Raw genomic sequence first — 16371 nt, forward strand, 5'->3', positions numbered from 1 at the left:
CCTCACAAAAGCTGTCCTCCAAGGTTTAGAGTATCTGAGATAAACACACTAAGGGATGGCCTGATCTTGCATACATAAAATAAGCAAACAATCTCATGCTACTGTTCATAGCGGTTAAAATTTCCGATATAACCTGATGGATGGTGAGGCTTTGTTAACATGTCTATCTCCATCTCGCGGCACCGGCAACGAGGTCAACGAGGTCAACGAGGTCAACGAGGTCAATGAGGTGCCCGATAATCCTGTACGACACTCATGTGATATCGCTGGGAAGCAGTTATCTGTATGATTTATGAAAAGTTGCTATATCTATGAGTCCAAATCTGACTACATCCAGAGCACAGCCCGTATTATTGCTGTATGGAGGAAAACTCTGTATGTACTGAGACTCCCCAGCGGAAGACACAGTTGCCAGAATACGCTAAGAATAAGTAGAGTAGTCAGTGAAACCTCAACTCTTCAGATACTAAAGCTAAAGTGCCGTCAACTGGCGTGTCATGATCTCTAATAGCCGAGGGCACTCGGAAGTTAGACTATCCTTTCCGAACAAAACCCACTTTATTCAGAGTTACCCTGCTCCTCAGCCAATGACGACAGAGCCCAGCCAAGGTCAAATACTACACTGAAAAGCAATGTTCTGGCACAACCTGCGAATTGGCCAAGTCAATATCGGATACTCGAAGGATTTCTGTCATTTTTGCCGACAGGCCACGGACTGAGACAAAATGGGCGACTATAGAAATGCGATGCCAGACCAAGTGAAAGGGAAATAAACAGACATAACGACCATTTTAACAGTCGTAGTCATCATTTACTCAAAAAAGAAACAGCATGCCTGCTAAGATCGATCTTTCTAAGCCTGATAGGCAAATCCATATTGGAGTCATTCTGATGGACAGGTAAGTCGGAATTTGTCACCGACTCTTCTAGACTTGAATAACAGTCCCTGCAGTGAGACTGAAATTCTTGACGTTGCTCCAATCGATTTGATCCATGGTCTTTCCAGGAACTTCTTTAAGAAGGGCATGGGTGACTTTGTGCCGGCAGAGTGGGAAGCGCAGACCTTTGATATGGAGTTTCACTGGGTTTCCAAGAACGGTCCCGCTTCGCCTAGCAAATTGACCAGCGGTATCAACCTTGTCCCTACGGTACGCAAATTCCCTTTATAAGATGCATTTCATGACCTGACAATATCCAGGACTCTTTCGAAACATGCCCTCCGCTTGACATCGTTCTCATCGGAGCTTCTACCATGAACCACACCGCAGACGAAGCCGAACTAGCCTTTATACGCAAAGCTTGGGAAGAGTGTTCTGCGTTCCTTACGATTTGCGGTGGCGTTGTGATTCCTCTTCAGGCCGGTATCTTAAAAGGAAAAACAGCGACTGGCCCAGTTGCCATTCTAGACATACTTCGGAAACAAGCCCCGGATACCGAATGGGTCAGCAAGCGCTGGGTCAGAGATGGGAAGCTCTGGACGAGTGGCGCGCTTCTCAATGGCGAGGATATGATGACTAACTTTGTCAAGCATTACTGGGGTGGCACTTATGTTGATTTCTTGAGCAAGCTTGGTGCTTGGCCTGATCGTGATGTTGACTACAAAGGCGTGGTTTGAAAGACTATACTGAGCCTGAAACTTAATCAGGGGACTACCATTAGGATGATAGGAATGACGTGGTAGCAGGAAGGAGATTTCTCTCAACTCTAGATAGTCTATATTGCTCCAACTGATCTATATTCTCAAGATGTTGTAGACTTTGTATGACAGATTCATGCTTTACCATTCTCAGCAACGTTGCCTTGCACCTCCTGCTCTCCATTCGGCTTTCGTTCGAGCTTGCGAAGGATTCTGGCTGGGTTTCCAGCAACCACATGGTAGGGTGGCACATCCTAGCAAAGTCAGTCACCCGGCTTCTGCAAGTGATGCGGCATAACATACCTTGGTCACAACACTTCCTGCGCCAACCGTCGAGCCATCGCCAATGGTAATTCCTGGCAGAATCGTCACATTTCCAGCAATCCAACAGTCCTCACCCACAGTGATAGGACCACCCAGTTCAGGCCCATTGGTTCCATTGCGCACTTGAGGGTCTAACGGATGAGTACCGCTGAAGAAAGACACGTGAGGTCCGATGAGTGTTCTGGAACCGATAGTAACAGTGCAAGTGTCCAGAATTGTACAGCCGTAATTAATAAAAACATTACTTCCGACCTTGACGTTGGTGCCATAGTCTATCTTGATAGGTGCCTTCAAAATTTAGTCGTTGGATAAGTGATGCGGGAGGAGCGATACACACCTCGACCCAGGGATATTCATGTAGCACAACATCTTCCTCGTCTTCTGTGGCTGCAGGTGGAGGCAATGGACGCTCGTCATTTGTTACTCTATAGCAATGTCAGCACTTGTTCCACGTGTTGTATGTAGACCAGTTTACTCTTTCCACAGCTCAGCCATCTCGCGACGGGTTGGGTCTTCGGCTGCGTTAATCTTTGCGACGGCACGTTTACAACGCTTGCGCGCAGCTACCAACGAGGGTGTAAAGGCATAGTATAGCTCACCGCGACGCATGCGGGATATATTGTCGTCTTCGTTCACATTGAATACGGTCATGGTTAGCAAACAATTTTACTTCGATTGCAGAAGATTAGATTCAGTTAATTTTGGAAAATGATAGCTTGGAAAAGTTCAGAATAACACCCTAATACGGTATGGGTATGTGATCGTTGTAGCCTACCTTCGAACCGTGTTGAAGATGATTGACGAGAAGTGATCCGGAGAATTGATGATCCCGCCATGATGTGAGGTATTAGAAGAATTAGCTGCCAAGAGCCTAAGGGATGAAATAATTTAGGCAGTTTAGACCAGAAGTTAGGCTACTTTACCTATTCTAGCGTCCTAAACCTTAGAGGACAATTCTTCTGTCACCTGTATTCTGGCCCCGGGAATAAGGGTGAGCACCAGTTTAACGGATGATTATACCACAGCCTAGCTATGTCCCTCATAGAGATGCATAGCCTACCCGATGTAGATAAAAAGGCATTGATGCCCTTAGAAATTGTTATACTACTCTCTACATCTAAAGTTGGAATCGTTGGTTCCTACCAACCTGCTCATCAACATCCTGGTTGTTCTCTGCCAGCTCCCTCTCCTGTTGCTTATTCTGTCGCCAATACACTCCAATAATCCCAGCAGTGATCGGCAACGAAGCAGCATATAGTAAAATGATAGCCAAAAATCCTTTAGCATATTTTGGTGCATCACTTTCACGAAAGAGCTGTTTTCCAGCCAACCCTCCAGCGTTACTTCCAATAACTACCAGTGCCAAACCAATACTGCGCCTTTCCGCAGACCTAGTGTTGATACTTAACCAAGCATCGTTAAGACCTTGAGAGAGCGCATTGCCGCTGCTTAAGAGAGTGAAAAGGGCGTACTTCGTCCACATGCCTTTGTTGCTGGATCCAAACAAGGCACTGCCAAAGGTGATGCTCCAGAGAAATGCCACCATGCACCACAACCCTCGGAGCTTCGTCCTGTCAGAAGCCCAAGCAATAGCAAAGCTCAGAAAGACGACGAGAAAACTGCTGACAGAGTTTAAAAGGTTGGAGTTGACCTTACTGAAGCCCAGGCTTCGGATGATAGTTGGTCCGTAAAGTTGAAGGCCGCCCTTGGGAGCGATAGACACAACGTTCAATATAGTATGAATCCATAAGCGGTAATCAGTCAGGGCAGCGACGACACCTTTGAAGGTGATCTTGGCGTGGGCTTCGGTCTTGGATACATCTTCTTGGTAGATTCTGTCGTGCATGATTTCGCGTTCGCGTGAGGTGAAGAGGTCGAAGTAGCCGTGGATGGGTTTGGTATGGATCGGGGATCGAGGGAGAAGAAGGACGAAAACTAAGAAGACCACCAAGGTAAAGATACCTTCAATGATGAAGAGCCATTGCCAGCCGGCCAGACCTGCAATACCGCCCATCTGCAGAACACCAGCAGCGATCAATGACCCTGTGGCAGTAGCAAAGTAGTTACCAAAGTAGAATATGGCAGTTCTCAAAGCTAACTCTTTCTCACGGTAGAAGAGCACGAGCATGTATTGACCGCCCGGGATAAAACCAGCTTCAAACAATCCCAACAGGAACCGGGTGGCGAAGAAAGAGTGGACATTGGTGACCCAGGCTTGCGTTAAAGCAACGGTTCCCCAGATGAGGACTTGACCCGTTAACCAGATTGGTGCGCCCAACTTTTGAAGAATAATGTTGGAAGGAATCTCTGCAATGATGATACCAGCCATCATGAGCTGGTCACCGGTATTGACATCGTCTTTCGTGATGTTTAGGTCGGCCGTGAGTGTGTCGGTCAGCGCGTTACCGATGTTGCTGCGATCGAGCTGAAGAGCGTAGAAACCGAGAACGAGAAGTGGCATAAGAATCATGTCCAACCTGATCTGTCAGTTCACGAACTTTTGGAGGTGGAGCTCATATGCTTACTTTCTAACGACCCTCTTCTCTTCGGCATCTGTCCAGGTGGGCACTGCAACAATGGATCGCGGCGCGTAATCGACATCATCATGGCTCTCCTTAGAATTGCTATCGGGCTTCATCTTGAAGGGTTTCAAGCGAGATAGTCGATTCGAGACTGAATGGTTTCAGTCGCTTGTATCCTCACAATTGATGGTCGATCACTGGCCATTCTTATACCCTTCCATCGCTGTCGGCGTCCAAGACTGACAACCGTTCCGTTAAGCTTGATAAGGTATCGCAAACAATCAGGTGCGCACGCCACTGAATGCCGTGATCACGTATCTCTCACCTACAACAGATTCGCTAGGTTGATGTAGGGAAGGGAGATGTTTAATCGTCGGAGGTGAGCGTCGGCGATGAGCGAAAATGTGGGGTTTCGGACGGTTCGCCGATAGACTTGTTGCCGATCACGGCCGGCAACTGAGCCTACCCATAAAACCAACATTTCAAATGCAGTTGACTCAGCTGGAGAGTATTTGATCCAGTCAAAGATAGTCCCTCGGCTAGAATCGACATCTTCAACCAAGTCACTCAATATGTCTAAAGATCCATCAAAACCCAATATCGTGCTTATCTTAGCCGACAATCTCGGCTGGGGTGAACTTGGCTGCTATGGAGGAGGTGTTCTTCGCGGCGCTGCGACACCTCGCATAGACAAGCTCGCCACAGAAGGACTGCTCCTTCACAACTTTAATGTCGAGAGCGACTGCGTCCCAACTCGCTCAGCTTTGATGACAGGCCGTCATCCCATTCGAACCGGCTGCAGGCAATCAGTACCGGCAGGCTTCCCTCAAGGTCTTACACGCTGGGAACAAACCCTCCCAGAATGCCTCAAGCCAAAGGGTTATGCGACGGCACATCATGGAAAGTGGCACCTTGGTGATATCCCTGGGCGCTATCCCTCAGACAGAGGTTTTGATGAGTGGTTTGGAATTCCGAGAACAACTGATGAAAGTCAGTTCACTTCATCCATTGGCTATACACCTGAGATTGCGGATTTGCCATATATCATGCGAGGTGTTGCGGGTCAAGACTCTGAGAACGTTTGTGTATACGATCTCGAAAAGCGACGATTGATCGACGAGATGCTGGTTGACCAGTCAAAAGATTGGCTATCCCGCCAGGTCAAAGACGAAAAGCCTTTCTTCTTGTATCATCCACTTGTCCATCTTCATTTCCCGACACTACCGCATCGCGAGTTCGAAGGAAAGACAGGCCAGGGCGAGTTTGCCGATTCCATGGCTGAGATGGACTATCGCGTCGGCCAGTTGATCGATCATCTTGATGAGCTTGGTGTTCAAGAGAACACAGTCCTTATATTCGCTTCTGACAACGGCCCAGAATTTCGTCCGCCATATAGGGGAACGGCTGGCCCTTGGTCAGGTACATATCATACTGCCATGGAAGGAAGTTTGAGAGTCCCTTTCATCATCCGATGGCCAGGAAAGGTCCCTGTTGGGGTGACATCCAATGAAATAGTCCACGTCACGGATATCTTCACAACTATCCTCGAGATTGCTGGTGCAGAAGTGCCATCCGATAGACCTATCGACGGCGTTAGCCAAGTAGAATTCCTCAAGGATCCTACGACAGTTAAATCTCAGCGCGAAGGTTTTCTGTTCTATATCAAGGACGAGCTACGTGCTGTGAAATGGAAAGACTGGAAGCTCCATCTAGTTTGGGAACCCAAGGTGAACCAATCTTCTGGAAAGCTTGAATCTCCATACCTATTCAACACGGTAAGGGATCCAAAGGAAGAGACGGATATTTTGGCATACAATACGTGGGTAATGCAACCTGTCATGAGATTGAGGGCGGCATTTGAGAAAAGTTTAAGGAGTGACCCGGCGCCACCGGATCCGCTCAAAGGACTGTAAATAGTGGTTTCAAGAATTAAACGATAGTAAAGATGTCATTGACAATGTGGGAAATAAATGTGGACGTTGCATTCATATCGTTTCAAGGTATGACTATGTTGGGTCAAATATCCAAGGATCCAAGGTTGGAGGAGTCGAAGTCCATAGCGTTGCTGTTCCATCCAAATCCAAAGCCGGCACAGCATTTTGTCCAAACAGAAACTCGTTCGACAGTGTGATAGGCAGCTCGGATGTCATATCTGACATGGATGCCGACATCTCATCAAACCGGTCACGATACTCAGCTCCTTGAGGCCATCGCTCAGCCATTCCCCACAGCACCGTCGAGCAAACAGATACACAGCTCTTGAGAGATTTCGCGTCAAAGACCGCGCCCTGTACTGTGAGGTTCTTGACGCAGTGAATCAGGGCGGCACCAGACCGAAAAAGGTTCGGCGTCGTTCGCCAGTAAAACCGTAGCTGCCCCTTTTTAAACCCTTGTCTGTATAATTCGATGCTTGTAGAAGCATATTGCGCAAGATCTCGTAACTCTTCTTCCACTAGATCGGGGAAGTGGCGAGATGGTGAAAACAGAGACACAAGGGTTGTATACAAAGCGCCATCAAAGAAATTCCGGGGGGCCAGCTTTGACGCTGCATCAACCGGCGGGACATTGGCATACCAGTCCATAAGACGGTCCTTCATGTTCGCCTTCCATGCTTTGTAATCAAAAAAGGCACCACTTGCTGGAGTTTTGTAGTTGAGTATATAGAATATTTCGTACTCTAGTTGACGGAAGAGGATGCAGTGGTTGGCTAATGGGCTTGGTGACTCGGATCCGCTTGTCGAGGGAAGAGGTGTAAAGATAGCTTCGTCGGGTATTGATCGTGGGCGATTGAGTACAACACATAGATTGGTTTCGAGTATGTATGTGCACCAAAAGACCCGTCTTCGTTTGTTAGTCTCCGGATCAGAAGAAGGCGCGTCCAGGCTGACGGCGCTAGTTTCGTTCAAAAGGTCGAGGTCAATGGCTAGTCGCGTTGATAGACCAACCATGTGCCAAGCCGCAGAGAGATTCGAAGCGAAAACAGTATACTGTACGATAAGAAGAAGGCTTTGAAGGTGTTGCAAATCGCCCTTCCATGTAGCCTGTGGTCGTTCTGTCAGTATACCGATGGCTGAAGCGAAAAATGAGTCGGACGCGGTCGTTGGAACAGCCGAATCTGTCCTGTTGAGAAGTCTGATAGCTATAGCTAGAACCATGCAAAGTTGAAATTTCTGTATCGACGAGCCCTCCCCAGGGGTAAGATGGTCTTGATACAGGCTGGCGATGATATTGGTGAAGGACTCTTGGTCCAGTACAGGTGAGAAAAAGTTGGAGTGTTCGAAGTACGTGGCGGCGAGTTGGAGTGCAGTTGCTTTGGGTGGAAATTGGATGGTTTCTGGTACAGTGATACTGTCGAGCAGAGCATGGTAGCCCGAGCTTCCAGAGTCTTGGATGTCAATCGGCCTGGGAACAAGCAGACCCAGTAGATTCAAATCGTTGGAGCGGAGCGCTTCCGGTGTCGTTGCGAGTGCATCTTGGGAGGCCCGGCTTCCAGTAACAGACTCGGGGTCTACACCCTGACTGCGAAGTGCGAGCTCGAGCTCTGCGACTCGATCTTCGAGGTTTTTTATGTAACTGACAAAACGTAAGTATTCATCCAGCCATTTTGATGAAAACCCATACCTTCGTGGTGCAGATTGTCCATCTATGTCAACGCTTATGCAAGGAACACCTGCACGTAAACATGCTGAACAGGCGGGAATATTCTGGTCACAGCGCTGTTTCCGGGACTTGCACCGCTGACAGGCCGTCACATTGGCACGTCGGACATTGCTTCGCTTGCGATTTGACGAAGTTCCCTCCATATCTGAGCGCATTAGTTCGGTTGGTCATGGTGAAATAAATTGACAGACATTTCCAGGTTGAGAATGTTCCCCGAAAGGTCTACCGACTACCACCAGGCTTGCACTTTCCCCGCGTCAGAACGATAAGAAGGGCGCGTCTGTTTATGGTAGTGCGATGGCGTCAGGCGCGCTAACTGTTTTCGGATTGAGATGTGAGGTTCCAGATTCAGGGTAGCAATACAATATTCAATGGACATTCATCTAAACAGCTGCAAGCAAGTGTGTATTTAAAAACAATTGTCTGGCTTAGTAGTGTATATTGCGACCCTGTAATATTGAACGTAAGTGATGGAATTTGCTTCCATAAGCTCACGTGGCTACTTACGGAAGGTCACCCAGTTTGCGTCACTGATTCGAACAACTGGTGAATATTAACAATTCGGAAGTTCTGTCTATTGAATACAGTGTAGCATCGCAGCTCAACCATGTAATCTTGTGCAGAAAAATATTCCAAGTGAAGAGTTATTGCCGATACCTTCCTGATTAATCTTTTTGTGCTACTGAGTGGCTAAGAACGGTCTATGCGATTACTTGCGCGTTGCAATCAATGCAGCGAGGACATGGTTCCACGGCACCGTAGCAGCACTATTGTCCAGCCAGCCTTAGGTATCATTGGAGCAATCTGCCATGGTCGATAAGCTTCTCACCACAAACTCTATCTATGCCTGCCATTTTTGCATTCGAGTCTTGTTTTTTGACATCTCAAAGGAAGAGATATCTTAGTGAGATTGTTGGTTGCTGTTTTGCTTTTTCTTATGCACAGCGAAATGAAGTGTGGACCTCCCAAGCTGGACCCCTGAGCCACTCCTGCCACTGCAACGCCCGCTGTACCGTACCTTGGGGGCTCGACTGCGCCACCAACATGCGCCTCTTCTGTTCAACAGCCAGATGGTCGATCTTGCCCTTGCATTTCTCAGATCTGGATTCAACTGCCTACTGCCTAGCTCACCTCGGTAGATTCGGCTCTCAACCCACTTCTCCTCATTTCATCCCACTTGAGACAGAAAAATGATTACAGTTGCTTACAATATCTGCAATCAATATGTTACCGATCGGCTCTTCAATCCTTATCAGGCGATGCGAAGTCAGGGTGGCCCGAAAGGCTAATCTGTTGCACAACCAATCGGGATTCTGCCCTCCATGCTCCGATCAACAGAAACACGTTTTATGAACAAGGTTTGCGGCGATAGCTCCCCTCTGAGACGCAGCTTTTTTGGTTCCTGTTTTTGAAACGGGGGAAATTTAACTTGCAGTCTCGGCAAATGAATGCGGGAAACGAACGTCTTTGCCCAGCAATTATTGGTTACACGGCTTGATATCCCGATAGATGATGTGACATTGCGACATGGATGTTATATACAGTATAAGAGGGGACAGATCGCGTCTGCGCCTCTACAATGGGCAGCTCCATTGGCACTTACTGCTAGGAACAGACCACACTCTCTTTAACCTGTCGCTCATTCGAGTTGCTCTTTGAACCATGCCTCGTCTCCAGGCTTTCGCCCTGGCTGTCTTCAGCGGCCTGCAGGTCGCATCTGCCTACCCGAACCCTGAGGACACCAAACTACGTGCCGAGTACGACTATATTATTGTTGGTGCAGGAGCGTCAGGTCTCACTGTTGCAAACCGACTGACTGAAGATCCTGGTATGACTCCCGACATGGAAGAATTATCCTCTAAAGTTTAAGACATGAAAATAAAGTAGCCTAAATGCTAGTCTAAGCTAGCCTAAGGTGATCTAATTCTTTCGTCTCTTATTCTCCCGGCGGCCAATTCTTCTGACATTGGCGGGAACTGACTGATGTGAATTAGCCGTGACAGTTCTTGTTATTGAAGCTGGTGACTTGTAAGAAACCACTATCTTGTCAACTTCTTCTGCTCTGACAACATAACAGCGACAAAAATGAAGACTACATGACCATTCCAGGCCTTGCTGGCGGAGCTGTAGGAACCAAATACGACTGGAACCTTACTTATCCCGCAACTGAATCCTTAAACGGCCGCAACATCTCAGCTCCCCTTGGCAAGGTCGTCGGCGGATCGACCAAACTCAACCGTATGGTCTACGATCGTGGATCAAAATCGGATTATGACCGATGGGCAACCCTCGGCAACGGCGACTGGCAGTGGAAGTCACTTCTCCCCTACTTCAAGAAGGTAAGAGATCTTGTGATATTCTGGCGATTGCAATATCTGACATGTGATGCAGAACGAGAAGTTTACTCCACCGACTGCTGAAATCAAGAAGGAGTATGGAGTCACCGTCGATCCCGCTGCACATGGCTCGAATGGCTTCATCCACTCTACATATTCGCCTTTCTTCTGGCCTACCACGAGTAAGTCCTTATGCAAGCTTAGACTGGACTTAGGCTACTTATTTTGGCGCCCTAAGCCTTAGAGCAGCTACAGATCACGCCTTGTTCAAGTTGAACAGTTCAACTATTCCTTACAGTTTATCAAAACTGACAATCCTATTCAGAGAACTTCGTACAGGCCGCTGGTGAACTAGATATCAATGTCGCTCTCGATCAAGCTAACGGAAACGCCATTGGAGGATACTTCTGTCCCCACAACATCAACCCAAAGACTGTTGCGCGCTCCTCTGCTCAGGATTACTACAGCGCCGTTTCCAGTCGCAAGAATCTCCAGCTGCTGTCTGGTCACCAAGTTACTCGTGTTCTCACCAAGAAGAGCGGAAAATCTGTCAAGGCTACTGGAGTCGAGGTATTTCTCACTGCGCTTGTGTATACCTCTGAACTGATCGATTCAACAGTTTGCAACAAGCCGAGACAGTAAGCGACAGACAGTCAAGGCTAAGAAGGAAGTTATTCTTGCCGCTGGCTCAATCCACACTCCTCAGATCTTGCAGGTCTCCGGTATCGGTGACCCAGCTCTGCTGTCTAGCATCGATGTCCCTGTTGTCGTTGATCTCCCTGCCGTTGGCCAAAACTTCCACGACCACGTCTTTCTCGCAGTTATCAGCACCAGTGAGTTCCACAGGACCTTAAGCTTGACGAAAGAGTATGAACTGACCGTATACAGTTAATGCCACTGTGCAAACAGGCTCACTGACGAGCAACGCCACTTTCGCCGCTGAAGCTCACGCTCTATACGATAACAAGAAGCAAGGTCCTTACACGTCTCCCACCGGAGACTTCTTGCTTTTCTTGCCTCTTTCCAACTACACCAGCTCTGCTGCCGACATCCACAAGCAAGCCGCTGGCCAAGACGGCGCCGAGTTCCTCCCTTCAGGCACACCTTCCGAGGTCGTCAAGGGCTACAAGAAGCAGCAAAAGGTTCTCAACGACAAGCTTCTGGACACCAACTCGGCCATGCTCGAGATAATCTGGAGCGACGGTGCCGCAATCCTCGGCCTTCAACACCCATACTCTCGAGGATCCGTCAAGGCCAAGTCGTCCAGCATTTTCGACTCCCCTGAAGCCAACCCTGAGCTTCTCAAGAATCCCCTTGACGTCACCCTGCTTATCGAAGGTGTCCGATTTGCTCGAAAGCTTTCCGACACACCCTCCATCAAGTCTCTCGGACCCTTCGAGATTGTCCCCGGCGCGAACGTCACAAGTGACAGCGATATCGAACAGTTTGTCCGCTCGGGTGCTTCCACTCTCTTCCATCCTGCTGGTTCATGCAAGATTGGAAGCCGAAGCGAGGGTGGTGTAGTTGATCAGAAGCTCCGCGTGCACGGTGTTTCTGGCCTGAGGATCGTGGATGCTAGTATCATTCCTCTTCTGCCCGCAACGCACACCATGACCACCGTATATGCTATGGCTGAGAAGGTAAGTATCGCGCACTGGTTTCTTGAATGTCATTTCACTAACATCTTCAGGCTGCAGATCTTATCAAGCAGGGATAAGGAGATATGCATAGGCTTGGACAGTAGCAGATCCGTAGATGTCCGCAATGGTGTATTCAACAAAACAGCACCCGTGGGCTAAAGAGGTCATATGCATTATGGACAGGTATCAATGTATAGTTGTTTCACCGGTGGATTGTATTAGACTAGCAACGTATCAATCACTGTCTTTCCCCGGTCTCAAATTGATTCCGCATGATGGAACCGCTCCAGGCTCTCTTCGTCGTGCTCGCAGGTGGCTCTTCGCCGCTGTCCTCATCAGCTTCTCGAGTAGATATAGGTCTCTGTCCATGCTGTTAACTATTGAGTGTCGACTAGCGCGGAGGGTACGGACCTTCAAAGCTTTGACTTGAATTTGCTTTCAGCCTCCTGTCTGAGCTTGGCATCTTCTTCTTCTCCTTCCTTGATGAGGTGGGCCCAAAGTTCCTCGAAAGAAGCATTCTTGTAGTCTAAAAGCTATTAGTTAATAGGTTTGTAGCTGCCAAGATAGGGTATACATACCGAAAGAAGGTGGCCCTGGCTCTGGCTCAGGAGCAGGCTCTGGCTCTTCGGGCGGAAACACCTCCCACACAGGTACAAGCTGGTCCTCAGAAACTGGGGCAGGAAAGACCGGCACTGAGACACGGGAGCCATCTGAGGCTGTGATGGTGATGAGCGCCATTTTGGTGGTGAGGGATAGTCGGTGCTTGATTCAATTTCCCTGATTGCGTTCATGAAGAAAAGGCACTATAGCCTGAGTTGCCAGGCAACCATAGATTTGCGATTTCGTTGTATCGGAGGAAAGAGCGACCGACTGACTTGAGGGCCAATTAGAATTTGGTTAGTTACAACAGAAGAATCTGCACTGTCATTGTCAAGGTTTAGGTGATTCAGACAAGTTTATTGTATGGAGGCCCTTGGGCACAATCAACGGGTATTTGCATCACTACATGCACCTATACCAATGACATCTGGGCTTGTCTACTTCTGACACCCTGACGGGTGACTCCTCACCAGTGTCCACCTCAGCTTCTCAGTTGCAGCACGTGAGAAGTCAGTGATGATCATGGGCCACAATCAAGATGTCATTTTCCTTACTTCCTTCCAGTTTTTGTTTAGTTCTTCTTTCCACCAACATCAACAGATCACAAAACCACTCAAATCATCATAACAGCCAAAAGATGCATCTCACAATCAATATCGATGACGTCTTTGAGTCCGCTGTCCTCTTCATCCTTCTCCTCATCCTTTTCAACGATTTGGACCCTCAGATAAATTCATCCCGCTTGGCAAGAAGTTTCACGTCCAATCATCCCATACTACTTACCTGAGATGGAGCGCTCTGTCCCATTGATCACCATCACAGATGCGGCAGCCGCATCTTGGTGCCAGTCTTTCCTGCCCCTGTTCTCGAGGACCAGCTTGTGCCTGTCTGGGAAGCCGGAGCCTCAGCCTGACCCAGAGCCACCTTCTTTCGGTATGTATACCTTATCTCGGTAGCTACAAACCTATTAACTGATAGCTTTTAGACTATAAAAATGCTACTTTCGATGAGCTTTAGCGCCCCATGTCAGAGGAAGCAGAAGAAGACGTCGAGCTTAAGCAGGAGCTTGAAGGTGTAGCATATTCGAAGCTTCCCGACACAGTCTCCGACTATAAGAGACTATAAGACTGTGCGGGTTGCTTCGGAGGACTACATACCTTATAGGTACCGAGCCTGCCACTCTGTGGCCAAGAGGCTAGTTATCTTGAAGATGCATCTTGGCTATCGTAGCGACCGCCCCCTGGTCTGTCCGATTTTGAAGGTATGTATAGTCTACGCTAGCAAAGATTCATAAGCTAATAACCTATGTAGGACCTTATATCTACCAGAGAGGCCGAGGCAGCGGCTGAAGAGACTCGTACCAGGAAGAGAAAGAGGATCGACGACGAGACTTGTTAAGTATCTCCGACCGCGACACATGGGCCTACAATTAAACTTGGAAGATCTCCAGACTCTAGCCATTCAACCTTTTTAAGACTTCCAACATTTCTTTCTTGCAGACCTTCCCATCTTCTTGTCCGTTTTGAACAAGTTTGTCGCTGCCGGGACTCGGGTCAACATGTGCCTACCTGCCTTCCCCTTCAAATCAGCAAACAAGGCTTACTTCATTGGTTGAGACACTATAGTACAGCATGATGAGAATTAAATATCTCCTTGTTTATCGCCCCGTGGCGGGGACGGCAAGGACGATATAGAGTTGAGTAATTCTGGGAAGAATGGAAACCGCGAAAGGAGGAGGATAAGCAACTCACGGCGCCTAATGATGGTCCGGTGAAGTGAAGAACCGAAGGTCTAGGCAGATGTCTGCCTGCGTAATGTGGGTCAGGAAGCTCTGATTCACTTCCTTTACATAAAATGTAGATTGGATGGTATGGGCCCTCAATCATTATCGTATCACTACGACAAACTCTGTCATCATCACAGGCTACGTTGAATGCTCATCTAGCTGCGTCCCACATGAAGCCACATCCTGTCGTCCGCCCGAGTGACAAATCTACTGCTTCTGCTAAGTAAGTACTTTGCAATCCTCCACGTAAGGTTTCTATAATAAACGCAGGACTCCAGCCATAATAAGCCAGGGCGCCACAAGATTCCGTTTTAGTTTTTACACGAAAAAGCTGAAAGTTACGATATGTGCCCTAAAATAAGCTTTTCCACCAGACATAAAGTCTTGCTTGTCTCCCGGTGGCATCTCTTGCACCCACTTCCAGTACCGCTGATCTAATGAACCCCAGATACACCTTTGACGGCTCCACCACCCGCCCACGATCACCTGTGATGGACCTTTTCGAAACGCTCCCAGCAGAGCTTCTTGTTCCAGTCTTGCGGAACCTCCCCGACCTTGGGAGTCTTTACAATATAGCCCGGGCTTCTCCGAGAGTTTTTCATTTCCTGAACGGCTCCCTAGGCGCAGCGATTCTCGAACATATTCTCGACTCGTGGTGTGGAGTGATTCTTGATCACCCGGGTATCAGTACTGGGGTAGACGAAGGCTTCTTTGACCGGTGGGAAGCGAGCACCACGCTATGGGTGTCGCATATTCTGCGCCTAATCGCCCTTGTCAGATCCTGCTCTTCGACGAATCCGGTGGCGGAAAACCTCACGTCCTTTACTCTCAAATACGTTATGCCGACCAAGACACCAATAGTTGTCTACCCACACGTGACGTTGATACCACCGTCATGTTTACCAACTATTCGACTTCAAGACGTAACAGGCGGTGATCAAGCTCTCTCTACGCGTGAGATGCTGTGTCTTATCAGGAAGATCGTGGCTTTAACGGATGAATGCTTTCACTTTTTCCATGATCGCATCAAAGCCACCCAGCCCCAGCATCTTATTCGGAAATTATCGGATACACGATATTTGGGAAGCTCTTACAAGTTTGATGTTGGTGGTGAAGTTTCATACTATGAGTACCAGCACATCCTGCATGGTTTTTGTAGTCTCCAACTTCGCTATGAACTGAACAATGCTGTCCAAGAAGGTCGACTTGCCTGGTCACCAGACGACATTGAAGCCATACGTGGAATGAATAAAACTTACCAAGCCCACATAGACTATGAAAAGCCCGAAGTCTGTTTTTCATGGGAGCCGCTGTCAACGGCAGCGATATATGTGGCATCTTTGGAAGGAGTGCCTGACGAAAGCTCTTCTGTCGGAGACGTTGCTTTAGGCCGCAACGGGTTAAGGGTCTTTTACGATACTGGCCTTCGGCCATTGAAAGGGGGGCATCTGAAATTACCGCGGCCAAAGCACGAAGATACAAGATTTACGTGGCCAACCACAGTCATTCGTCAACCGCCCCCTTCAAGAACTTTCCTTGGTCACTGCTATAGATTGATGTTTGCCGGCGAGGGTGCTGCACGGTCCCCAAATATATTGATTTCTCGAAACAGTCGTTATATAACTGAGGGGTTGTTGTTTCGCCCATTCAGGCGTTTGGGATTGAACATCTGGGATGATGACCGGTTACTGAGAATGGAAATGGTATATGGACCATCTTGCGCTAGCTACATTGCAAATGCTTTTACACAAGTTGGTAATTATGACGAAAATCTGGCGTTTACATGGGCCAGCCTTCTAAGTCCTAAGGAGAAGGATGAGTTGCGTGCGTATCAACAGATGGGAGATTGAAAAAGGAGATATCTTGA

The 16371-nt window shown here is 48.2% G+C and overlaps 6 protein-coding genes across 6 annotated transcripts; 4 read left to right on the forward strand and 2 right to left on the reverse strand.

Annotated features, from left to right (window-relative positions):
- Window positions 1–136: 136 nt before the first annotated feature.
- B0J16DRAFT_388322 (class I glutamine amidotransferase-like protein) lies at window positions 137–1615 on the forward strand (the record flags this gene model as incomplete). Its single annotated transcript, XM_046131736.1, has 4 exons — window positions 137–283; window positions 338–375; window positions 953–1148; window positions 1199–1615. 4 exons carry the CDS (start codon window positions 137–139, stop codon window positions 1613–1615), a joined length of 798 nt encoding a protein of 265 aa, XP_045978842.1.
- A 1462-nt stretch (window positions 1616–3077) lies between these two features.
- B0J16DRAFT_375347 (major facilitator superfamily domain-containing protein) lies at window positions 3078–4868 on the reverse strand (the record flags this gene model as incomplete). The annotated part of the gene is made up of 2 exons (XM_046130684.1): window positions 4486–4868; window positions 3078–4437 (listed from the first exon to the last, which is right to left on the reverse strand). The coding sequence occupies exons 1-2, from the start codon at window positions 4596–4598 to the stop codon at window positions 3078–3080; spliced, it is 1473 nt and encodes a 490-aa protein (XP_045978843.1). The 5' UTR covers window positions 4599–4868.
- A 186-nt stretch (window positions 4869–5054) lies between these two features.
- Window positions 5055–6395, forward strand: B0J16DRAFT_309976 (alkaline-phosphatase-like protein; the record flags this gene model as incomplete). Its single annotated transcript, XM_046124939.1, has 1 exon — window positions 5055–6395. The coding sequence occupies one exon, from the start codon at window positions 5055–5057 to the stop codon at window positions 6393–6395; it is 1341 nt and encodes a 446-aa protein (XP_045978844.1).
- Window positions 6396–6456: 61 nt separating this feature from the next.
- Window positions 6457–8347, reverse strand: B0J16DRAFT_292278 (fungal-specific transcription factor domain-containing protein). Its single transcript, XM_046124322.1, has 2 exons — window positions 8104–8347; window positions 6457–8055 (listed from the first exon to the last, which is right to left on the reverse strand). The coding sequence occupies exons 1-2, from the start codon at window positions 8295–8297 to the stop codon at window positions 6489–6491; spliced, it is 1761 nt and encodes a 586-aa protein (XP_045978845.1). The 5' UTR covers window positions 8298–8347; the 3' UTR covers window positions 6457–6488.
- A 1354-nt stretch (window positions 8348–9701) lies between these two features.
- Window positions 9702–12464, forward strand: B0J16DRAFT_404199 (uncharacterized protein). The gene is made up of 8 exons (XM_046132774.1): window positions 9702–9970; window positions 10137–10170; window positions 10220–10481; window positions 10534–10660; window positions 10804–11048; window positions 11098–11311; window positions 11367–12118; window positions 12169–12464. Exons 1-8 carry the CDS (start codon window positions 9805–9807, stop codon window positions 12193–12195), a joined length of 1827 nt encoding a protein of 608 aa, XP_045978846.1. The 5' UTR covers window positions 9702–9804; the 3' UTR covers window positions 12196–12464.
- Window positions 12465–14594: 2130 nt separating this feature from the next.
- Window positions 14595–16354, forward strand: B0J16DRAFT_404206 (uncharacterized protein; the record flags this gene model as incomplete). Its single annotated transcript, XM_046132775.1, has 1 exon — window positions 14595–16354. The coding sequence occupies exon 1, from the start codon at window positions 14942–14944 to the stop codon at window positions 16352–16354; it is 1413 nt and encodes a 470-aa protein (XP_045978847.1). The 5' UTR covers window positions 14595–14941.
- Window positions 16355–16371: the final 17 nt, after the last annotated feature.

Source organism: Fusarium flagelliforme (genome assembly GCF_020744385.1).
Source record: "Fusarium flagelliforme strain FIESC 12 MPI-CAGE-AA-0113 chromosome Unknown B0J16scaffold_7, whole genome shotgun sequence".
Taxonomy (NCBI): Eukaryota; Fungi; Ascomycota; class Sordariomycetes; order Hypocreales; family Nectriaceae; genus Fusarium; species Fusarium flagelliforme.